Source organism: Eumetopias jubatus, unplaced genomic scaffold (assembly GCF_037043125.1).
Source record: "Eumetopias jubatus isolate StellerSeaLion01/CBP00866 unplaced genomic scaffold, mEumJub1_p1.0 scaffold_16, whole genome shotgun sequence".
Taxonomy (NCBI): domain Eukaryota; kingdom Metazoa; phylum Chordata; class Mammalia; order Carnivora; family Otariidae; genus Eumetopias; species Eumetopias jubatus.
In genome coordinates this window covers 35,773,954-35,798,573 of record NW_028274822.1, presented here as the reverse complement: position 1 = coordinate 35,798,573, position 24,620 = coordinate 35,773,954, and the positions used below count along the sequence as shown (strand labels likewise).

The 24,620-nt window shown below is 53.8% G+C and overlaps 1 protein-coding gene across 50 annotated transcripts in view; it reads right to left on the bottom strand.

The window, feature by feature from the left end:
- Positions 1-24,620, bottom strand: part of CELF4 (CUGBP Elav-like family member 4) — a 294,289-nt gene that overhangs the window by 208,206 nt on the left and 61,463 nt on the right. For all 50 annotated transcript variants that reach the window (XM_028098226.1, XM_028098228.1, XM_028098227.1 and 47 more), the window contains exon 2: positions 10,316-10,398. In XM_028098226.1, the coding sequence (XP_027954027.1) occupies positions 10,316-10,398 (83 nt within the window). The remainder of the gene's footprint in view (positions 1-10,315; positions 10,399-24,620) is intronic.

Here is a 24,620-nt window from a genome sequence, read left to right as displayed (position 1 = left end):
CTTGATTGTGGATGCGATGCATGGAGCTGCGGCAGCCATTTTATAACCATGAGGGAAGAGACTCTGACATTGTTATGCTGCCAAACCTCAGACTCTGTGTTATGCAAAAAACCCAAGTTCCATTTGTGAAGCCACCAAAGTCAAATGTATTTCTGACAGGATAGTCACTGCAACTGAGGTTCAGAGAGTTTAAGTAGTTTCCTAAGGGCATACCGTAAGGATCCAGGCAGAGCTGAAGCTGGAATCTGATACTGCTTTCCACATAAGAGTAATGCTTTCCGGGGCGCCTGGGTGGCTCAATCGTTGGGCATCTGCCTTCGGCTCAGGTCATGATCCCAGGGTCCTGGGATCGAGCCCCGTATCAGGCTCCCTGCTCCGCGGGAAGCCTGCTTCTCCCTCTCCCACTCCCCCTGCTTGTGTTCCCTCTCTCGCTGTGTCTCTCTGTCAAATAAATAAAATCTTTAATAAATAAATAAATAAATAAATAAATACTAAGAACAAATAATGCATTAAAAAAAAAAGTAATGCTTTCCAATCTAAAGGCAGATATCCTATGTGGTGACACTTAGAGGGCCACTGCCCTGCCTCACACGGCCCCCGGGGGCTCTAGCACTGGTGCCTGAACCCCCTGTGGGAACAGCCTAATCTTGGCCTTAGGTGACAGGGACTGAGGAAGACAACACTATTCCTGCCCATTGTGCAGCTCTGGTTTTCCACGCAGTTGGTACCACAGGGTTCAGTGGAAGGTACACGGGCTTTGGAGCCAGACCTCTCCCTGGCCACATGACCCCAAGGAAGCCCCTTTACCTCAGTGTCCTCTTCCATAAGATAGTGCTAGCCACGCTTCCTTGAGAGCACCTGTGCAATGCTGTCTTGACCAAGAAGCAGGATCATCCTTGCAATGTGTCTGGCACATGGTGAGCACTCAGTGAATGGTAGTTGTCATCATGGCTGGAGAGACAGGCTTCTGTTGTCTTCCCTCCTATTCGGGAGTATGGACTCAGCAGCCAGAGCAGACCTGCAGCAAATGCAGGCCGTGCCCTGCCCACAGCCTCTTGCTCTCCTCACTGCAATGACCTGGCCTCACTTCCAACTGCCAGTACCTGCACTTGCTGTCTGGGGGCTTTCTTGGACCATGGCGCCCACTCCTGCCCACCATGTGGCCAGCCATGGAGAGCTGGGGAATTCATGATCCCTGCACACATTCTCAACCAAAGACTGGTGGAAATTGGTATATAAATACCCCAGTTTCCTAACCCCTTGGGTGGGTGACCCTGGGAATTGTGATCCACACTGGGGCTAGAGGCCCCAGTGGGACGAAGTGCCACTCACAGTGAAAGCTAGTCTGCCTGATAACACACCCTTTATTGATTTCTTTCCCTCCTGTCATACTTCCTCACTTTCTATTCATGTTTCCTGGGGTCACTACCTTAAAGAAACCACTTGCACTCAAATGTTTATCTAGAGTCTGCTTCTGGGAGCATTCAAAATAAGGCATTATCTTTCAGAGCCTGAAGTTAGGCCAGTGGCCATCAAATTTTTGTGCACATGAATCTTCCAGAGATCTTGTTAAAATGCAGCGGGGTACAGTGCATTTTAACAGTGACTCAGTCTGGGGTGGGACCCAAGACCACATTTCTAACAAGCACGCTGATACGCTGGTCCTAGATACACACTTCAGCCAGGGTTTAGACTCCAGTGTTCTTGACTCTGCTCAGACATGGGGGAGAGCAATGTGGCTTAGAGCAACCTGGGAGAGCTTGCTAGAGGAAGTCAGGCGGGGTTAATGTTAAGTCTTAAAGCCCGGGAAGACTGTGGGGGTTGAGCAGCAGGAAGCGGGCTTTTCCAGAGAGGAGGGAAACTGGGGATTGCTGGGGCCTGAAGCCATGCCCAGAGTGAGCAGAATACCAGGGTGACTCATCTGCCTGTGACTGGGGCCTGCAGGCTGTATGGGCTGGAGGTTCTGGAGAGCAGCGGTGTGAGGAAGATCTTCTCATCCCTAACTCGGGAGGAAAATTCAGACTCCTGGCTCCCCAAAGTCTTCCCTCCTTACTGCCTTTCTGATTCTCCTCCCTTACACACACCTAGATTCTGTCTCGCCTCCATGGAGCCCTTTCTGGTCATTTGCTCTTTTTTTTTTTTTAAACGTTTCATTTATTTATTTGAGAGACAGAGTGAGAGCATGAGCAGGAGGAGGGGAAGAGGGAGAGGGAGAAGCAGACTCCCCACCAAGCAGGGAGCCTGACGCGGGGCTCCATCCCAGGACCCCGGGGTCATGACCTCAGTCAAAGGCAGACGCTTGATGACGGAGCCACCCAGGTGCCCCATCTTGATCTTCTGAAATGTAACAGGACGTATGGTCCAAACTACACACTTGACCATTTTATATTTTTATTGTCCTGTGACTATTTCACATATGAATTAGGATCCAACAGATTTTACTGTAGCAATGGACCCTGTGGTCTTTCACACTCACATCATTGTTTTGTTATTCATAATAATTCTTGGATTATTTATAGCAATGCATAGCATATAAAGCACATACGATTTCATTATAGAATTAAGAAAGAGGTCCAGAAGGTCAGGTGGCTTGTCCCAAGTCATCCAGCTGGTTGGTGTCGTCACTACAGGCTGTAAGTGCTATAAGTGGGTGGAGTGGAGTGTTTGGCATCACGTTGCCTCCTCCGGGCTGAACACAGAGTTGGGCACACCCAGTCCACACGCTTTGTACCCACTCAGCCATCAGAGGCAGGAGCCCTTGCCTGGTGCCCCCTGGTGGTCTGGTTGAGAACACTGCAAATGCCTTTGATCAAAACACATTTGAACCATAATGAACTGGGGTCCTGAGAGAACTCATCCCCCTGAAGTTCAGCCCTTTTCTCTTTACAACAGGTATTTTCACGAATAACTGAAGAATAAGGAACCACACTGCTTTCTGCCATCATCACCCAGGGTTGCCCATCTTTGCCGGGACGTGGCAACCCACCGTTTGATAATGACTCTTTATTGGAGTCAAGAGTCACTTGCCAGAAACATGGGGACACCTTCCCACCCAGGCCAGTGTGGGCAGTGTAGGGGAGGCAAAGGCCTGGGCGGGAGGACTTGGAGATGTCTCTGTGGGAAGGGGAGTGAAGAGTCTCTGGGTAGAAGCAAGGGAGGTGGACTGGGGCCGCGGCCTGGGGTGGAAGAGAAGAGGCAAGAACAGAAGGTGCCTGTCTGGCACTTGCTCTCTGGACGTAAGGCCTTGCTGACCTCCCTCTGGGAACTCTGGTGTTCCCGCCTGCATGATGTGCTCTCAGCCCCAGCTCTCCTATCTGTGGCACCGTCTGAGACGCTGCCAGATCTGCCTCCTGGCAGGATGGGGATCCTGCAGAGGGAAGAGCTGGAGAAACCCCACCCGTGGGTGGGCTGCAGATGCCACCACAAGGAAACCTGCAACTCCTTTCACTCAGATCACAGATTCCATGACCGGAGATCGCTGGTGACCCTGTCAGCTGTAGAACCACGTGTGGCCTACAGATACACGAGTGTATGTGAACAGCCAACCTTCCACCTAGAAGTGAGCTTTGCTCTCTTCTGCTGCCCATCACTCCCTCCGAGCTTTCGCCCCTTAACAAGCTCTCCCACCTCTGATACTCTAAGGACCCCTGGGCTTGTCCCCCAAGTGAAGAGAACCAGTGAACAAAAGAGAGGAAAGCTTGGGGCATCCCGGTGGCTCTGTCAGTTAAGCATCCAACTCTTGATTTTGGCTCAGGTCTTGGTCTCAGGGTGGTGAGATCGAGTCCCTTTGGGCTCAGTGGGGAAGTCTGCCTGAGATTCTCCCTCTCCCTCTCCCTCTGCTCCCTCTCAAGGCCTCATTGTGTGTTTTCCACCCACCCTTGGCCCTAACACAGAGCCTAGGGTCCCTTGTGGTCCCTTGGCACTAACTGACATTTGGGGCCAGATAATTCTTTGTTGTGGGGCTGTCCTGTGCATTGTAAGATGTTTAGTAGCTTCCGGGCCACTACCTACTAAATGCCAGTAGAGTCTCCAGACAAAATCAAATGTCCCCTGAGGGGCAAAACTGCTGTCCGTTAAGAGCCAATGCTGTAAAGGGACAGACAAATAGTTCCTTTTAGGAAATATGGGCAAAAAAGGAAGATCTGTCATTCATTTCCCCAAGAGAGAAGGAAAAAATCGAGGCCAGGGCGAGATGCAGAGCAAGGACTGATGGGACCCCTCCTCCCCCCACTCCCCGCCATGACTCCAACGCTTTTGAAGACTTTTCCTCCCTGCCATGGAAGAGCCATAAGATTGCCCATTTCTCAGTGTTATGGGTTGAACTGTGTTTCCCCCCAAAAGAGTTGAAGTCCTAACCCTCACCCAGTACCCATGAATGTGACCCTGTTTGAAATAGGGTCTTTGCAGAAGTAATCAAATTTAAGATGAGGCCATATGACTGGTGTCCTTATCAGAGGGGAAATTTGGACACAGATGTGCACAAAGGGAAGATGACCATAGAAGAGCACTATCTACAAGCCAGGGAACACCTAAGCCTCCCAGAGATGAGGCGAGAGGCCTGGAACAGATTCTCCCTCACAGCCCTCGGTAGGAATCAACCTTGCCCACAACTTGATCTTGGACTTCTAGCCCCAGAACTGTAAGACAATAAATTTCTGTTGTGTAAGCTTCCCAGTTTGTGGTACTTTGTTATAGCAACCCCCAAGCTAATACACTCAGTAAGAAGGACAGCAGGACAGAGGAGCTGGAGGTGTGCAGGGATCTGGCTTGTGACCCCACCATGGGGAGCAGAGACCCATAATGGTGGCAGGGGCTGGGGGAGAAGACGCACGTGCTGACGGGACCCAGGCTCACTGCATAGAGAAAAACACCAACACAGGGCCCAGAGGACAGACAAGTGGAAACACATCATATCTCTAAAACGAAACGCTTTGATTGCGCCAATCACTAGAAGTTGTAAAACTACCCTGAAGAATCAACAGCCTCTGTACATGCTAACTACATCCATCATAAATTCGTCTTTACTTTCTGTTATCGTATCACTGTCTCTGGGGACCCCTGGTTTGTCATCATTTGCCCTTTATAATTTATTCATCTTGTTCTTGCCTGCATCCTTTCTACTTATCATTCATCTTTACAGTTGTACATAAAATTGGATGGCTCCTTCCATAGCACGGTTTTCAGGAGGGAGATGGGCCTCATCAGGGAAGTCCCAGGAAATCTGGAGCAGGTCCCACTAGAGTGTCCGAGGGTGTCCAGGTAGAGGGAGGGTGGACAGAGGGAGAACGGGGAGGGCATGAGGGAGGGAGGCAGAGAGGGGAGAGCCAGGAGAGGCGAGGGAGAAGGATCAGTGAAGAAAGGGTGGAAAACGAAAGGGGAGAAGAGGAAGAGAAAAATGACCAGAAGGGAGAGAAAGGACAAGGAAACGTGCATACAGAGAAAAGGGAGAAAGAGAAAGAACGGAAGGCGAGATGGGACTTGGGCAAAGGAAAGACCGACAGAGGAGGCGTCCGGAGGCTGTGGCCGCGAGGGACGGCTAGCAATCCAATTAGGGTTGTTTTGTTTTGTTCTTTAATTTTCCATTTTAACGTCTTTCCTGGTACACTCAAAGAAGGTCACACTGAATTTCCATAGAAATGACTGGTCCTGAGTTGCAGGGACCTGCGTCTGGAGGTGTGATGGCAGTGATGCTTGATGTTGCACGTCTGCTGGGCTGAACCCAAGGCTGGGGAGACAGACAGAGAGGAGTGTGCTGGTTTGCTTTGTATTCTCGGGTTGCTGGAGTGAGGGCACAAAAGCCAATCTTTAACTAGTGAATTGGAACTTTAATGTTTACCAAGCAGATACAGCTCCCACTCTCCCCACCCCCTCTTCCCCTGGCCAGCTCCCTCTCCTCCCTTCTTCCCTGTCTACTCCCTCTTCTGGCTGCTTCCACAGGCCTTCTGCTAACTGAACCTAGCTCTTCCCCCTTAGCAGCCCTGGTGAGGAGCCCTTTCTGCTGTCAGAAGAGCAAAGTGCTGGCCACTTCTGGCCATGTTGCCTGGTTTTCCTAATCCAGTCTCTCCCCAGAGGCCCTACATTTCTAACTTCGGAAACAGATGGGGTCTTCCTGGAAGACAATTGCCTGCAAAGTCCCAAAGGCACGGGAGCTGGGACTAAGTAGCAGGGGACTATTTTAAGGAACAGAATTCTTTCAAGAGGTCCCCTGTGCACACTCAGGCCCCAGGGAAGTCTCCGAGTGGACCTCTCCAGCCCAGCTCAGAGTTCCTGACCTGTCATGCATGCCTTGTGTCCAGGCTGATTCTCAGACCACTGTGCTCATCTCACATACCTGTCTTCCTCCCAACTCTCTATCCCCAGCTTGCCCATATCCTGAACAAAACCCTTGAGCAACTCCTATACCCCATAGTCGTCTGGGTCCCCCCGAAAGCAACTGGTAGTGCTAAAACAGAGAGATGGGTATCCTGGTGTTGGTCCTGGCTTGGTCATTTGTTAATTGTGTGACTTTGGACAAATTGTTTAATCTAAGCCTGGGTCTCTCCATGTGTGGGGGATAATCCTGATAACTTCCTCATAGGGTAGCTGTGAAGATAAAATGAGGTAATGGAGGTAACATTCTTGCTTCGTGCCCATTGGATAGTAAGTGCTTAATAAATATTAGTTGTTGTTATTGAGCAACTGTCCACACTACCCATTTTATAATAACCTGCTGTCTTGTAGTGTTGATATTTCTGGCATGTGTGGCTTCTGTCTCTAACTTAATAGAAACCTCCAAGAGGGGTAGGGATGAGTTTTTCTAAACATAGTTATCTGCCAGGATGCCTAGCACAGTGCCCGGCACACACTCAGCAAACACTTGTTGATGGATTGAGAAACTGTCCCATGTTGACTGTACCTTACAAATAGGGGAACAAATCTTGGATATGGAAGAGGGTGGGCTGAAGAGGGGCAGGGGGCCAAGAAAGAGAGATCAAGAGTGTGAGGAAGACAGAGATGGAGAGTTCAGAAAAGTGGAATCACTCTGCCTAGATCCTGGCAGAAGATACTGCTCAAAAGGACCCTGATGAGCTTTTGTGGTTTAGTAATCTCATTCTAACCAAGTCATGCCGAACTCAAAAACAATAATCCATTTGTGACAGTGGTGCAGGAATGATTCCATCAGCCATCCCAAGGACTTTGGATAGGCTGGTACCCGGGGATACTGACCTCTGACTTCTAAGAATAGCCATTGCGGAATGTTTTCTGAGCTTTCACTTACCCCTAGAGAAATGTCAGCTCCCTTCTCAGTCCCCAAATGAGGACCTATATTGAAGGTCACCTCTAGTTCTGCCTCTGTTGTTTTATTGTTTTTAGTGATGGTGCTGTGTGTGTGTGTGTGTGTGTGTGTGTGTGTGTGTGTGTGTGTGTGTGTCAAAAATGGTACTGTTTTCCTTGCTGCTGACAGGCGAGCTCTGGAACTTGCTGGGAAACAGAATGGGTTGCCTGCACTACTTTCTCCCCTCTTTTTCTTTTCAGTGAGAAAGTGGAGGGCTGGTTTTAATGGATTGATTTTAATGGATTTTGAAGTCTGGAAAAGTGCCTAAATTGCTGAGGTTACCAGTTTTCTAGGTGCTTTTTGTGATTGCTTTCTCCTTAGTCAGACACACAGTGCACTCACTGGGGTACCTAATGTGGTCACCCCAAACAAGAAGAGGTGTCTCTCTGCCACCCCCTTCACCAAACAGGTGAACAGGAGCACAGTCTCAGTTGGTGGAAATACCCATTATTTGGTTGGGTGACAGTATTTTGCTTGGCCCTGTCCATGCATTTGCCAGCATCATGCTTTCTCTGATCTCAAAGGAGAGAACCAACCAACAATAATAACACCCGTTCTGCTTTCTGGAATCCACTTTAGAGCATAATTTTATTTGGTCATTTTGTTTTTCATTTGTTTCCATGTGGGTTTGTGTGGAGACAATGTGCCCTGGGAAGTTTGAGCTTCAATCTTGTCTTTTCTCTCTGTCCCTCCCCCTACAGGCTGTGCCTTCCCTGAGAATTGTGATGAGGTCTTTGAGGCCACGAGTCTCCCTGTGAGGCCTTTGAAGAAAGAACAGGCATTCCAGGCACTGCAAGGGGACTCCAGGCTATGTTTTAACCCCACCATTGTCTTCTCCTCACCCCTCCCATCTCCCAACATACATTCATGTTTCTTTTTGTCCTTTCTCCCAAACTTGCCCAACTTGTCTTTGTGATTTCAGAAAAATGCCACTGGATCTCCCAGTATGAAGGATTAGCGCAGATTATGGGGAACAGTGTTAATTATCGGTGGAAGGGGGGCTGGCGCGTCGCTCCAGTGTGCTCCTGATTTCCCCTGGGCCTTTCTGCCTGGTAATAAGCCTGCTTTAATCTGGCAGGCCCCTTGGTGAAATCAGCACCACGGACAGTGGTATTGATTGCTTCTGAGAAACCATCACAGCTGCTCAACCAAATTACCTTTGATATGTGACCTTTAATGTAATTACTGCAACATCAAAGTATTTCTATAAATTATTAAAGAACTAATACACTCCATCATTTAGCTATTCTATTATATGTAAAATAAACAACCACAAGTTAATGTTAGATCCTGAACAATCCACACTTGCTACTGAAATTCTCCCAGTCCCTGGTCTCTCCCCCTTCAAAATCCTGAGTCTCTCCCTCCCACCTTCTCTTTCTGTTTCCCCATCTAATTCCCAGCTTTTAGCCATCACGAAACTCCCCAGCAATCTCTGTCGGGCTGATGAAGGGCCTCCCAAAACAATGTGGTATTTTCTATTCCATTTGGGTGGCTCTAAAATATCTATCACAATCTCCCCCAAAACAAAGTACCATAAACACTTTATTAATCAGCACAAACCTTTCTCAGAAGCCTTTGATTATCTTACAATATGGCTTTATGCTTCACACATAACATGGGGCGATGTGGAGCATATTTCTGCCATCTTACAGAGGGCACCCAGAAAGTAATTACTATAATATATGTTCGTGTAGCCGCGCTACTAAAAAACCAACTGGGGAATGGCCACCGTGCCAGAGCCGGGCTCCACACAAAAACCTGTGTGGTGCACGATTTCCATACATTTGCATCCGCGGGTATGTTATTAAGATGACTCAGCCCCGTGCTTTGCAATCACAAGTACCAAAATACAATACAAAGGCTGTCTTAATGGAAGGAAGGCCCTCCCCTCCCCTAAATGGGTAAAAAAGAATCTTTGATGCAAAGGAAGGCTGCCCCGACCCAGGGTTGCATTTTCTGTCTACCTGGTTAACCTTTCCCGCTGTGGGGCAGAAATGGAAACGTGTGTTTACATACGGGTTTGCTCGCTAAGAATGTAAACATGCATGTGTAAACACCGGTGAGCATACATACAGGATACACGTGCTCCCCTGCAGTGTCCATTGTATAAGCTTAACCACGGTATATTTGTAAATTCTTTAAATAATGCCCACAAACACATCTTTCCATAAATTTATCTTTAGATACTCGGTGAGCCGTATATCTACCCACCCCCCAATCTCTGTGAACCCACAGGAGAGACCGCGCAGACCCTTGACCCGAGGAACACTTCTTATTTTATGGTGATGAACTAGCCTCGATAATAGCCATGGCTGATATCACACGCAGTTAGGGGGGCCATAAATAATTCTCTTCTCCCCCGCACAGAAGCTATAAACCAGGGCTGAGGCGCGATAGTTTATCAAAGACGAGGGCTGGCTCCTTAAATAAACCGCGGTGATCTCACTTGCGGCGCCGAGCCTGGGCAAGGAGGCGCCCCCTCCCGCTCCGGCCCCCACCCCAGCCCCAGGAACAGTCCGTGTCCGACGTCGATCGGCGGGCGCTCGGGCGGCGGGGCTACCCGGGGCCCCGTGGGGCCGGCGGAGGCAGCTCCGGTCGCCGGTGACACAGGACACCCTGCGTCCCCGCCGCGGCTGCCCGCGCGGGCAGAGCTCGGAACAGGGACCCGATCGGAGGCGTCCGGAGGGCCAGGGGAGGAGCCGCGCCCGAGCTCTGCGGCCGCCGCCGAGTTCGCCCCCCGCCCGGGATTCCGTCGGGCCTGGACGGCGCAGTGCGGAGGCCGCGGGGCGAGCTCGGAGCCCGGCGCCCACGCGCACTCGTCCGGGCCCCGCGCCTCCGGGCTTCTGGGGGCGCGGGGGGGCGGCGCGCGAGCTCCCGAGCGGAGGCAGGCACGCGCCCGGGCCCGCGATCCCCCCGCCGGCCGCGTCACAGCCCGGCCTCCCGAAGTCGCCCCCTGTCGGCGCGTCCGTCGCTCGCGCCTCGGCGGGCGCCACTTACCCCGGGCAGAGTCTTCTGCTCGTGTAGCGCGCTCTGGGCCTTCAGCGCTGACTCACGCTCGCAGTAGGTGAGGAAAGCGCAGCCTGGGGAGGGAAGCAAGCGCCGAGAAGGGTCAGTGGGGCGCCCCCGGGCCGCCGACGCGCCCTCTCGCCGGCCCTCCAGTCTCGGCCCCTCCCCGCTCTGGGTCCCTCTCCCCACCTCTCTCTCTCCTGTGCACTCCACTGGAGCTTTCTTGCCTCTCCGTTTTCCTGTCTGTCTGCTTTTTGTCCCTCGCGTTGCTTTTCTGTTTTGCTCACTCGCCGAAGTCTCCCCACCCTGCATCTCCCCCCCCACCACACCCCCTCTCCCCGCGAGTCCCTTCCTGTCCCTGTGCTCTGGTGCCTCGGCCTTCTCCCTCCCTCCTTCCCTCCCTTCCTCCCCCCAGGGTGCTGTTCGGTCTCAGCTTCAGCTCCAGCACCTCCCGGAAGGGGCAGCTTCCTGCTCTCACCCCCAGCACCTCTAGTCCCATTGGACCATGAACTCGTTCTGGCCCCTTCGGAGTGCTGCCGGCTGCTCCATCAGGGATGATAGAAGGACCCTCTAGACCTGCCCCTGCCGAATAAAGTCTCCATCTGTAGGGAGGACCCCAGGCCTGTCTGTACTAATAAAGTGAATGGGGCTGTCCCTGTGCCCCCTGCCGCCCCATGTGCAGTGATACCTCCACACCCCTCCAGTCAGAGGGCTTCTTGGGCATATCTAGCCCACCAATGCTCAACACTGGACCTCTTGCTCTGCGTCTAATTCCCTGGGCGGCCCTGGCAAATCCCGTCTCCTGTGTGGCTTCAGTCTCCTCATGTGTGCACTGAGAGGACTGACCCAGTGGGCTCCAGGGTCACGCCAGTGTAGTTTTCCCCTTAAGTGACTCTGACCGTGCCTCACCAGGGAATCTGGATTTTACAGAGCAATGTACCTAACTCAAGGGGGGGACTCTTAATGCTGGCCCTTCAGGCATGGTGACAAAGCAAAGAGCACGCTTGCTAGTGGGAGAGTCTGGCAGTTCCCGCAAACTGCCCAGGGTCAGTGGCCTCTTCCTCTGCCTGAAGAGATGGCTGAGCATGGCTTCGGAGGCCTGTAAGACCCAGGCCATAAGGGAAGTCAAAAAGCCAACTCTGGCCAACAGAAGGCTTGAATCTCCTGGGGAACCAACCCCTCAAGCTTTCCAAAGGCACCCCGAAGCCTGGCCACCTCCCTTGTTTCCCAGTCTTCTTTCCCTCCAGTGCCCTTTGTCTTTGTTCTCACGGTCTTCTCACCTGGTATGCCTTCTCACCCCATTTTCCCATCTTCCAATCCCCACCATTTTTCAAGAATCTGATCAAGTTCCACTGACTCCAAACAGCCCTTCTTGACTGCTCTAGTCCATTCCAAGCCAACCTCACTTTTTGACCACCCATTCTCATGGCCATTTGGTAACTACTTCCCAAGTGCTCACTGCGTGCTAGGCTCTGTGGCCCAGGCCCTCTTCCTGTGAGGTCTGCAGGCTGGTGGTGCCTACACCAACCCTTGTTACCAGGCTTTCTCTGGCTTCTTGCTCCCCGGGAAACAGAGTGCTCTCAGCATCCTGGGCACAGTTCCTTCCTCCTCCACCACCCAGTGTGTGTGTGTGTGTGTGTGTGTGTGTGTGTGTGTGTGTGTGTAGGGGGCAACCCTTCCTTCTTTTCCAGTATAGAAATTGGTCCTGCCGCCCACCTTCAGAGAGGAGATGGAAGGGAAGGTATGTGTGAAGGGGACAGAAAGATAGGAGGAAGGAAGCAGGGAGAGAGACGCATGAGGCAGAAACTCTCAGCAACCTGTGGGCTCTGTGCCTTCCCCACCTCCAACCCTTGCCCCCGGCTGGGAGGACCTGGGAGCGCCAAGAAGCCCCTCTCCCACTCCATCCCATCCCTGCCCATCCAGACCCCAGGTCACCCCGCCTTCTCCCCCCTCCGGTCCAGGCAGACGGTTATTGATGGAGACACCAGGGGACTGAAATGAATAGCGGTCAGAGGCCCCCATGACGTCCTCCCTCGTGCTGTTGCCTGCCTCTCTGGGGCCTCTTTCCTCCTGTCCCTTTCCTGGCCTTGTCCTCTGCCTGTGCCTGCCTGCAGCTGGGAGGCAGCCGCTGTCTTGCTTCAGGCAGGCAAGCCAGCTAGGGACAAGGTCAGGGGCAGGTGTGGACAGGGGAGAAGGAGGAAGGTGGTGGGAGGAAAGGGGAGCAGGGAGGAGAGGAGAGGAAGGCCAGGAAGGGGCGGGGGAGGAAGAGGGGGAGGGAGAAAATGACCACATCGTTGTGGTCCCGGATGTCAGATAACAAAGAGAAAAGATCCCAGGAAAGAGAAAGAATCTGTTGCTTCTTTCCAGCTTCCAGGAATTTCTGCCAGTGTTTTTGAGACCTCACAGCTGCTGTGAACGAGAATCTTTGAGGGAACCCCCAGACCCCATGTGACTGTCCCTGACATCTCCACCCCTTGACCTCACCTCCTTCACTTCTTCCTTTTGCCTACCCCTTTGCCTCCTTCCTATTTCTCAGCTCTGCTAGACACACTCTTAGGACTTCTGCATTGATTTACCCCGCGCTCTGCGTGCTTGCTCCTTCACTCCCCTCAGGCTTCTGCTTGAATGTGACCTAGTGCTGCCCTTTCTGACCTCCTTTCACACAGCCCTCCTCCCCACCCTCCTCTTTGACCCCTTGTCCTGTTTACTCTTCTCTTTGGCACCCCACTGAGCTATTAACATTACATGTTCGTTCCTTGATTGGCAGTTTCCCCGCCCTCCGAGGGAGGTCAGGGACTTGCTCCTGTCCCATTCCTGCTTGGTTCTCAACGCCCACAACAGGGGCGGGACCTCAATACATATTTGTCAAGAGCACCGAATCCTGCCCAGCAACTTGTGCAGGGCCAATAGGTGGGGGGCATGTATCCTCATCTATAAAAGGGGAGAGCCATCCCCCTCAAAGGTTTGTGGGGAGACCTACCAGCCAATGAGTACTAACAACCTCAGCAGAGGTTGTGGTCAGGAGATCAGAAGGCAGAGTCCCTCCTTCTGTCCCTCTGAACGTCTGCCAGGAGGGACCAGCCTTACAGAGGCACTGGTTGGGGCAGACCCCCAGGCCCTTCTCAAGGGCTCTCTTCAGCCAGTCCCATGCCACAGCTCGGCTTGGTTCGGCTCACTATGTCTCACTAGGGCTTTTTTTTGTTTTGTTTTTAAGCAGATACAGACAAGCAGCTATTAACTGCTGACTCCAGCATGCAGGAAGGGACTGCATCTGCTCCCTTGTGGAGGGCAGAGCCCTGGGTGGCAACCTGGCAGGGAGGGGGTGGCTTCGAAAGGAGAGTTTGCCCTCACAGGGTCCTGCAGAGCATGGTGGGCGTGAGGTGGAGGCTCAGGTGGGACTCAGAGTGGCCAGGGGAGGAGAGAGTGCCCAAGCCTCACCCACTGGCACTCACTGGCCTCTCATGTGTAGGGCAGGGGGATGGGGCACACAGAACCCTACTCAGAAACGCTAGTTTTGACTTCCTGGTGCTCATTGCTGCTCCTCACAGGAGTTGTGGAGTTGGGGAGGGGGCTTCCAGCTGCAAGGGTGTGGAAGGGGGGGCCTCAGTTCAGTGGTCACAAAGCTGTCCTGCTCACTCTCTGTGACATGCTGTGCTGAGCTCATGTGTCCCCAGAGACACATCTGTGAAGCCGCTTGGGAATTCACAGTCTATTCAGTCTCTTCAGGAAATGGGATTCTGTCCCGGAGCAGCTGCCTACTGAGTCAACAGACCCCAGGAGAGGAGGCTAGACCAGGCTCTGCACCTTGAGAAGGTCTGAGAAGGGAGCACCTCTCCCTGGGGATGGGGACGGTGGCCCAGCATTCCCTCCCCGGCCCGGCCCTACAAGGGGGCTCTTCCTTGTGCTCACAGAGAGAACAGGAGTCCACTGTGGCTGTTTGGAAAAGCAGAACAATTGAAAAGCACCGGAAGGTCTCTCAGTGCAGAGATGGTTTTATGTTTCAACCGTGGAATACTCTACAGCAGTTAAAATGATGAAATGGTCCTAAATGTACCAGCATGGGAAGCCACAGTCAGATGCGAAAAGCAAAGTCGTGAAACACCATATGCCGTGTACGTGCAGTGAAGACATAGTCCATTAGTTCCTTGTGCACCCGAATCTGTATTTATACCATGGCACAAAGTCTAGAAGGTGTCACACCAAGCTGAAAACAGGGAGTCTGTGGGAAGGTGGGGCATGTCTCCCATAACATTAACCTTTTTTGGTTTGATCGACACAGAATGTACTCATGTATCACTTGCACAATTAACTTTAAAGAAAAAAAAGCTTTGCTGAAAGAGGATAGGATAAAAAGGGAGGAGGTGAGAAAGCGTGAGCCAGACCCACAGCCCATTTTGAGAGGACAGTCAAAGGTCACTGGGCATCAGCTTCCTGGCAAATTATTCATGAGGGAAATTATCATGTGAGGGTCCAGTATGCCCGGTCTCAAATCTTCCTTTGAGCTCAGGAATCGAAGCAGATTCCCTCTACCCAGCGAGCTGTGAATGGCATCTTGGTCCTGTGGCCCGGAGTTCCCGATGTTTATGGGATGGAATCCATGACTGATGGAGCCCAGAGCCTCCCCATCTCGGCTCTCCAGTTCTCCCCTTCAGCCAAGTGAATCTGAGGCGGGATCTGAGGCGGGGAGTGCAGAAGCGACTCTCTCTGGGGCTATGACCCTGCCGCCCAGCTCCCATTTTTCCTGGTCCCACTGTCCTGGAGGGAGGGTCCGCCAGCACCAGTCCCTCCCCTGAGTCTCCCATCCCTCCTGAATCATGGACCTGAGCAGAACAGAACTGCAGCCCAGCAGAGCGGGGATGGACTTAGGAAATCATCGGGGGTGGGAATAGGAGCAGAGAGATGTCATACTTTGAGAAAAGTCCCACAACAGTGCCTCCAGCAGCAGCTACCTGCCGGGGTGCCCTGCACGAGGCGGCCCAAGCCTCCTGCCTCTCTTCTACCATGTGCCCTGAACACCAGCCTGCACTCACTGGTCCTCATGCTGACATTTACCCTCCTCCCACTCATCCCTCGCATTTGCTTGTCCTTCCCATTTGTTCCTTGGCTTGTGTCTCTGAAGAGACCCTCCACTCTGTGAGGGCAGAGACAAGGGCTTCTAAATGGAGGACTGAGCTTTTAGCTCAGCGATCTGAGGACTGGGAGACCAAGAGAGCCATGGGGTTGGAGAAGGGGAGCCACCTGGCACTGAAGAGAGAATGGGAAGCCCTGGGGGCGCCGGGAAGGAAGGGAAGGGAGACGGGTGCGGTCAGGAGCCGCTGCGATCCAGGCAGCCATGGGGAGGCAGGCAGAGCTGGTGGTGTCAGGAGGGCGTTGCTGGGCTGAGGTGCAGGTGGGGGTGACAGACACCCCCCTCCAGCCGGGCAGCCTGCGGATGGTGAGGCGAGGGGGCACCACTGGTTCCCGAGAAGGTGGGCGGGTGCCCTCTCCCACGTGGGGGAAGAACATAGCCCCAGCAGAATTAATTGTGCGAGATGGCAGTAATTTACAAAGCCCCCCGTGTTCGGGGATAAAGGGCCCTTGTCATTGTGAAGTAAAGGAAGTACAATTTCCTGCCCAACTCCAAGCAGGGCTGAAGCCTGGGGTGTAATCATCACGGAAGCGAAGGCTCCCAATGTGCTCCCTCCTCCCACCCAGCCAGGCCTTGGCTTCCCATTAATGGAATTACAGAATTAGCCAGAGGAAGGTGGCCCTAGAATAGGAAGATCTGGACTTTAATAAAACATCAGAACCTTCAGGGCCTGCTCTTGGCTGGCCTGGAGGAAGTGAGAGGAAGCAAGGGCCTGGGAACGGGGTGGGGAAGGGAAGTGAGCAGGAAATGCACCAACCAGCCAGACCAATGAGTCGTCAAGGAGGGGCTCCCTGTTCAGTGCGGTCTTCTTGGGCTGTCCAGGAAGACCCCCTCCCCACCCCAGATCTCCACCCGTAGACCTGCCTAGTTCCTGAAATCCCATCCTCAGAACACCACCCCTCAGTGGTTCTCACCGAGGCTGCACCTGAAAATCACCTGGAGAATCTTACAAAACAGATACAGTCCCTGCTGCTGAGAAATTAAGGCAGAATCTCTGGGGGTGGATAGAGAGAGGGAGGGAGAGAGGGAGCATCTGCCAACCTCCCAGGAAAGAGGGCCATGGGTGTTCTGAGGCCAAATCCGCCCCCTCCTCCCCGCCCCACCCCAGTTCCTGTCCCCCATGGTCTGGGTGAGCAAGGGTGACCTCTCTGGTGCTTTCTGGAGCAGATGTCCCCTTCCTCCCTTCCTACGCACGCGGGAGACACAGCTGCAGAGCTGTCCCTCATGTACACGCTCTTCCTCTGGGAATGTCTTCCCACCTCTGTGCCTGCCCCGGGTCTGCACCTCCTTTAAGACCCACCTCTTTGGGTCTCTGGGTCTGTGAAGCCCAAGGCACCTACCTGGACCCCCACAGTCTCACCTTCCTCTGATTCCTGCCCCAAGGGTGAGCCTTGTCTGCTCATTTAATCCCTGAACAATTTGAGAATGGGCCCTTGGGGCTCAGCAGAGCCTGGTGACAGGCAGGAGAAAGAAACCAGGGGACTATGACACACTGTCTCTGCCTCTTTCCCAGTGCCCAGCCACTGGGTGACCCTCCTGCCAGTTCCCCAGGACCTGTCCTGGTGGTTCTGGTCCCCCCCCCCTTCCCTGGTCTTTTCTACCTGGACCTTACTCCTTTCTCTCCCTTCTCCAGAGGAATGCTCCCTGCTGGTATTGCAACAGCTCCTGTGGTTCCCCTCTCTCCATAGGAGAGGGACAATGAGCCCACCCATGTGCGTGACTCTGACTTCCTCTTCCATCTCCACCTCCATGGGGTAAACTGAAACCTGAGCATCATTTCCCCTGCTGCCTCTGCCATGCCTCTCTCCTTCGGAGCCCACATGTCCTAGGAGTGACGGAGCCTCCCATCTTCCATGAAGATTCCCCTGACCACACCAACCCCAGCATCTCTTAAAGCCCTTATCGATGGCAGTTAGAACACACATATTTGTCTACCTTGCATTTATGTGTGTTTTGCCCACATGGAAATCTGGTACTATAGGAACTGCCACCTCCAGGGTCCCCTTCTCCTCCCAGTGTCAGAGATCACTGAATGCAGTGGTAGTTAAACTTCATTCTGCCCCTGCCTGGGTGAGAGTGATCTGAAATGCTGGGGAGAGATGCCTGGCTGCAGGGGAAGCAGGGTGTGTGGAGAGGGTCTGGGACGTCTGCCCTTCAGCTCAGGCCCCCGATGGTGGCAGGAGCCATCCGTCTTCCTCGGAGGAGACCTGGCAGGTGGGGATGACAGGGCTGCTGGCAGGCGGGGGAGATGGATGGAGCCCTCAGCCAGTGCATTAGGGCTGCAGGCCTGCTCCCTCTTCAGGGCCCTCCAGGGCTGAAACTCTACCCTTGGCTCTCATCCTGCTCTGGGGCTCAGCACTGCCCTCCTGCATCAACTATCTTTAAACAGGAAACTCCAGAGGAGAGCGTGGTGGCCTGTTCAAGTGCTTCTCAGAGGTAATGGTTGCATGGCGTGGGAAAGTTAACCTGGCTCTCTGCGACCCTAAGTGTGTCTCTTACTTCTCCCAGGTCTTCTGCCCTTTGGGGCCGCAAGGCAGAGATGGACACAGAGCTGGGGGATAGGGATGTCCCCAGATCTAGACTAGGAGCCCCCGGGGAATGGGACCAGCCTTCTCTTTCTCTGCCTGTGGGGCACGGGGCAGGGCCCAGGAAGCTCAGACCCAGGCACTTCATTGGCTCTGGACCTCAGAGGATGAAAGGAGTGGCAGGCAGGCCTTTGCCAAGTGTCTCTCCTGCCCACTGCCCTTGTTTACACCCTCAGCACTGGAGAATGGCATGCCTGGTGTCGGCTGAAACATCTTTATGGCACTGTGAGAAAGGACAAAAACTGGACATGACCTACTGATGGCCTCACCCCTCTCTCAGCAAAGAGCTCTCGGTGGTGGAGCCTGGCCCAGGGAAGGTGCGAGCCTTTCTGAGGCTCAGCCCAGGGGCAAAGGACCACCTGCTCTGCTGACCCCTGTGCTGGCTCTGTTCCCATAGCCGAGGGGCTGCCTTGTGCCCCATCTCTCAGCCAAAAGCTCCTGCTGGTCCCCATGACAGCACATGGTGCTCCCTTTTCATTCCTGTCTTCGTGGGGAGCTTCACCGGACACGGTGCTATTGCTCCCATGAGCTCAGCCTTCTTGTACCTCGGAGTAGGCCACGGGGATGTTATCAGCATCTGGCAACCGGACAAGTAGAGACCTGAGGCTCCCTGATGGCTGCTTGGGGCTCAGTTGCTGTTGTCCCCTCCAGCAGCCCAGCGCAGTGTCTGGACCCTGGGGCCCCTCATGAGAGATGTCCTCCCTCCACACCCCCACCCCATGGCTTGCACTTGGGACACAGGGCTCCAGGATGACCTTATTCTCTTCCTGCAAGGACCCAGGTGGAGTCAGCTGGGCTCTCGGGGGCTTCCCTGGGCCACAAAACCCGACCTCCCTCTACCCCTAGTGCCCCCTTCAGTGTCAAAGTCAGGCCATGGGTTCCTCCACAGAGGGCTCTATCTGAGCATCCAGGTTGGATCTGAAATGCATGTGGGGCACTTGTTACTCACACCGATGCCAGGATAAGCTTCACAGACACTGAATCGTGTTCCCATCTAATTAACGTGGTTGGGGAGTTTAGATCTTCCTGTTTTGAATTTTCTCAGAACAGGGAGCACCTGCCGAGAAGACGGGCATGACTCAGTGGGAAGGGACTGCTAACTGAGTGCCACAGGGGAAGGGGCTCTCAGGGGCTCCCTTGGCCTGACCCAGCCCATCACTGAAGTGTGGGAGCTGGGCCTCTGAGAAAGCAGGGCCGTCTCCACTGGTCCGGGAGGCAAAACATGTTCCTGTCTCGGAGCACTTCTGTCTCTGTGCTCTTATCACCACCACTGGCCTGCAGTTGTCTCTCCTCCCCCTGTCTTGTTGCGGCTGCAGCGCTGGGCTGGCTGACCTCAGCCAAGCTGCTGACCCCTGGCCTGATGCGCTGAGCTCCTCAGTGCATGGGAATGACATGGTGCAGGACCTGAGCCCCTCAGCGGCCCCCAGTGTTTGCCAGGTTGTGTGTGTGTGTGTGTGTGTGTGTGTGTGTGTGTGTGTGTGTGTGTGTGTGTCTGTCTGTCTCAGGCTCACAGAGGAAGCTCAACGGATCCTTGTTGAGTTGCATAGAATTCCCTTTGTTGGAGATTTTCGTGGTGGTTGGACCAGCTAAATTAAGGTGGGGGTCATTTTCCCCAATAGGATCCCCTTCCCCAGGTAGGTGGAAATGTGGGGGAATCCCTCCTTGGTATGCTCCTGAAGCCCCCAGCTGCCTCCCTGAAATTGTCCCTGAAATACCCAGAGAGACAGCTCTCTACTCCATGATGTCCTTGTGCGGTGGGGGGTGGAGCCTCTCTTGACTCCTTTCGCCCATGAAAGGAGAGATCACACCCTCAAGGCAGGGGATTGCGGAGTCCCTTTGTCCCTCTTCTTGGTCACACCAAACCACACTTCTCCCCAGCGCATACCCGTGTCACCTCTGGGCCTTAGCTCTGGCTCCTCTCCCACCTGAGGTGCCCTCCCTGCTTGCAGGGGCGGGGTGGGGGAGTATCCTCTACCAGCTCCCACCACATCTGCAGCCCTCCCCAGCTTCCCAGCACTCCCCGATTCTCCTTCCAATGAGTTCTTCCACGTCCAAGTGTCTAAAACATGACCAGGAGGGCTTGGCTGAACAGAGTTTTCTGCTGTTCTCATCTGCAGAAACTCTGTCTTCCTACTGGAGCACAGCTCATGGGGCTGGGCCTGTCCTGTCCACCCTTGAACAAGTTCCTGGGTGGGGGCTTCACAAGAGCGGCTGAGCTGCTGAGAACCAGAAGGGAGGGCGCACCAGCTCCACTCTGGGCTCGGGCACTCAGGACCTGCCAGGTGAGGTGAATTAATCTCGCCTCTCTCTCCTGGCTCCTTCCTAGCAGCCCCTAATTCACTTAAAGAACAACAAAAAAAAGAAGCACACCAACCAAGAATTTCCAACCTCAGCATCCAAGACAGGCTATTTTGAAAAGACCAATAGCCAGGAGTCCCATATTACAGGATCAATGTTTGGAAAATGTGATTTTCTTTGCAAAAGCAGAAGAACAATCTCACACAGTCCTGGCAGGCCATGGTCCAGCTCTAGGCAGAGGGTGTCTTTCCCTCATGATCTCGGCCACTTAAACCACTCTTCTGGCTGGGCATTGGGCTTTACCCAACATCAATAAGATAGGTTCAATCGTAGGCAGTTAGCAATATTTAACCTGAGGGCTGTGGCAAAGGAGTAGTTAGCAAATGTGACGGGGATGCTGGCCTCTGTGAGTTAATCCCTCAAACTCTCTGAGCCCTGGCAGAGGTGGCCATCACCCTGTAGGAGGGATAGAGGCTCTAGCCGGTCAGCTGGCCCCAATCCTGGGGAGGGACGGAGATGCTCACTCTTCATTCATCGCTGACCTTGGGAGTGCCCAAGGTGGGTGAGAGGCAACTGGCAAATGGGGAGGGTGACCTCTGGGGGGGTGAGACAGAGCCTGGCATTCAGCTTGATTTCCTCTCTTCCCAGAGACTTACCCACATCCCACAGAGCCCACCAAGAAAGAAGACTGAACTACCTAATGCCCTGACAGGTACATCAGACTCAAACCCCGTGACAGGAATGGGCAGTACTATATCATCTGTGGCGGGAGGGAAAGATGATTCATTCATTCACTCATTCCACAACTATTTATTGAGGGCCCACCATTTGTCAGATGATAAAAGACATAAAGGAGACCCTAGGTGAACAAACTTGCAAGGCTAGGTGATATACGTGCAGGAGCATACCAGCCAAGCCAAGGTTTGTGCGGGGCTCATGCTAACAGCAAACACTGATGATTGGTTATCTGCTGGGCATGGGTCTAAGTGCTTCAATGTATTGAATCGTTTAATACAATACGTCTATGCACTTTTACAATAATCATCCCCATTTTACAGGGAAGGAAACAGAGGCACTCGAAGACAAAAGACTTGCCCAGAGCCTGTGGCCCAGTCCCTGGTAGAGCTGGGCTGCCAGATGCGGCAGGCCTCCTGCAGAGTCTGTGACCTTAACCCTGGGCTCTGCCACCTCCTGGAGGAGGATGCTGGGCTCTGCTTAGGGCAGGGGCAAATCAGTGCAGGGCTCCCTCCCACTTTCTTCCTTCCTTTCTTTTTCTGTCTCATGGCTGGAATCCCATATTCTCTCTTGCCCATCTATTTAATTCCCATTCCTGACTACTCCAGGATACACCATTTTTTCCACCCTTAAATAAGGTAACATCTGTCACCTGCCACCCGGTGCCTCTGGGAAAGCTATTTAACCCCCATGGCCTGGTTGTTTCCATCAACAGGACCCCTGGGAGAGGGCTACAGTCTCCGAGGGAGGGGGTCTGGCTCTGACAGTAGCCTCTGCCTTGTTCTGGAAGCCTGGGTAGTTTGGGTAGTTTGCGAAGTCCCAACTCAACCCTTGGGCCTCAGGTTCCTTAGAGGGGAAGGGAGCCAGTAACACTCACCTGCTGGGGTCATGGGCATCCACCAGAGTGCCTGGCATATCACTAGTGAGGGAGGGATTTCTATAGCCACCCTCATAGGGAGCAGCAGTGGTGATGTGGTGCTAAAGGTGCCCTACAGTGTGAAAAAGAGCCTTGGTATTTATACCGTCTGGTGTTGTCCTCTTTCCTTGTGTGGGATGGTTACACTTGATTGTAACCTCCCCACCCCAGTACATACTCACCAGGACAGGGACCTTGTCTGTGTTTCCTGCTCTCAAGTAGGCTGGCACACCGGCGGGCTTGGAATGCCTGACGGTGTGCATTGAGAGCCTAGGATGTGAGTGTGTTTTGTTTACCTGCTGTACCTAATATGCTAATGACAGGAGGCAGTAATGAGCTGGTGGGGACCTGAGTGACAAAGAGCTGGCTTCATGCTTCCCCAAAGAGGCACCTTAGTGTCAATTGTTTCTTTTGTGAGAGGAATTGTTAAGGCCTGGGAATGTGGGCTTTGAGGGCTGGGAAGAGGAAAGGGGGGGTCTCGGGCAAGAGCGGTGCAGGTCCTCGGCAGCACGGCAATCGGACAGCCTGGGATGGGCAGCCTCGGCAGGGTGGGTATGGAATCCTATGCCCTCCTGGGGAGGGAATGGGTGTGAATCGAACACATCTGTGTTACTCGCTGACTTCTCGAGAGGTCCCATGAGCTCCAAAGTGGCGGCGCCGGGCCCCATCTGCTGTGGACCCTGTTGCCCTGCTCTTGGCACAGGGCCCATCATGGTCACAGGAAGCACAGGGTGAGGGGTGGACACTGGCCTGGCATTAGAATGCCTACTGAAGGCAATCTCTTGATGGGTAAAACAGCCTCCAGCAAGTCACCAGATCTCTCTGGACCTTGGTTTTCTTTTCTATGAAATGGGTTTGATAACCTTGCCCAGGAGTCTGTGTCCCCAATATCCAGCAGAGTCCTGGCACAACTGGGTCCTAGTGTACATTTGTCAGTGAATGGATGGGTGGAACAGGAGAGAAGGAGGAAGTGTACTCTGTTCTTCAACAGAGAAGGAAACAGATGTGTCTGTAGGTCAAGGTGAAGTGATCATCCCAAGAGCACACAGCTGGTCCATGGGGGAACTGGACCCCAGGTCCCTGCCCAGCCTCCTGTTTTGAGGGAGGAGAGCAAGTGTCTGAGAGGACTGAGGGCCCAGGGCAACCCTGAGGAGGAGAGCAAGCAGATACTGGGTGGTCAGCGTGGAAAGCCCTAGGTGAAATGTGCAGGAAGCAGAGTAAATCAGCAGTTGGAGGTACGTCTCTAAGGATTTGCACCAAACAGAGGTAACAGGTACAGATTAGCGTGAGCATGAGGGGGCTGAGTCCGTCCGTAATCCCCGCACCTGCCTGGGAGGGTGCTGAGCAGTGGCCGGGGCTAAGGGGAGGGGGAGACACAGGTTGAAATGCTCATGTGTCCTAGATGTGTGTATGGTTCTATTCTCTGTTCTCACTGCCCTCAAGAGGGTCTGAGGGCGGGAAGGAGTGGGGGATCCGGGGGACTTCGTGAGCTGTGCCAGGTCGAGCCGACCTGAGGCCTGACATTATCACTTCCGTGATGGGTCTGACTCCCACAGCTGGTCAAGGCTCGGTCTTTGTATTCCCCAGGTTTTACCCTTTCTCTCAGCTTCCGAGAAATTTCCATTAGACCTCTGCTTTGTCTTGGCTGAGCTGACTGTGCCCCATGGCCAAGGAGGCCAGCTGGGGGAGCGGAGGCCTAGAAGGGGAGAGCTGGGCAGTGGGGATAAGAAAAGGTATGGCTGCTGGCCCTCCTCCCTGGCATTTCTACTCCCAGGCAGCTGTGGCCCTCATCTGCAGCTCAGTACAGAGGCCCTTCCCTGGCTGGACACACCCTGTGAATTGCCGGGCACCAGCAATGTGGGCTGTGGCCGAGAGGCCGGGCTAGCTGAGACCGGGGCTTCCGGGACTGGAGTGAAGGAGGGAGGAGTAGCAGCAATGCAGATGGTGGGAGACCCTGGGTGCCAAGGCCCCCACTACACGGAAGTGGGAAAAGATACTGGGCTGGAAGTTGCCACTTGGATCAGAGGCCAGGACAGCACCCTTCTGGCAAGCGCCTGGCCTTCTGGGGCCCTTGGCTTCCTTATCTGTAAAATCCTGACCTGAGCAAAAAATTGGCTCTGACATGATTCCGGGGAATGAAAATGGGAAGGAAGATTCAGAGTTCTGGATTTTAATCCTAATTCTACTTGTTTTTGAAGGCCTCAGTGGGACAAGCTGGGACACTCCCCCCACCCCCGGCCCCACCTGCCACCACAGCCCATGGCAGACCTCTGAGGCCTACTGCCCTCAGTTCTTTCACTAGATGTCCAGGGGCACCTGCTCCTCCCCAGTCCTGGCCTGGGGAGGGAAGGAAAGATAGGAGAGGAAGACGGGTGGCCAGACCTCAGGGGCATCCAGCCTGGGGAAGGACCGGGGACAGAGGGACATGAAGGAAGTCTCACCAGGTGGTATGTGCCCCAGCGACCACCACGCTTCTGACCGCAGAGGCCTGGGGCAGCCAGGGACAGAAGGAGTGATGAGGCGGCCCCTTATGGAGGCAGGGAGTGCTCCCAGGAGCCTTGACAGAGGTGGAGAAGAAGAAGCGGGGCTTATTCCCAGCAGTTGGAGTGAGTGGGCTACGTGTGGGGACCCAGG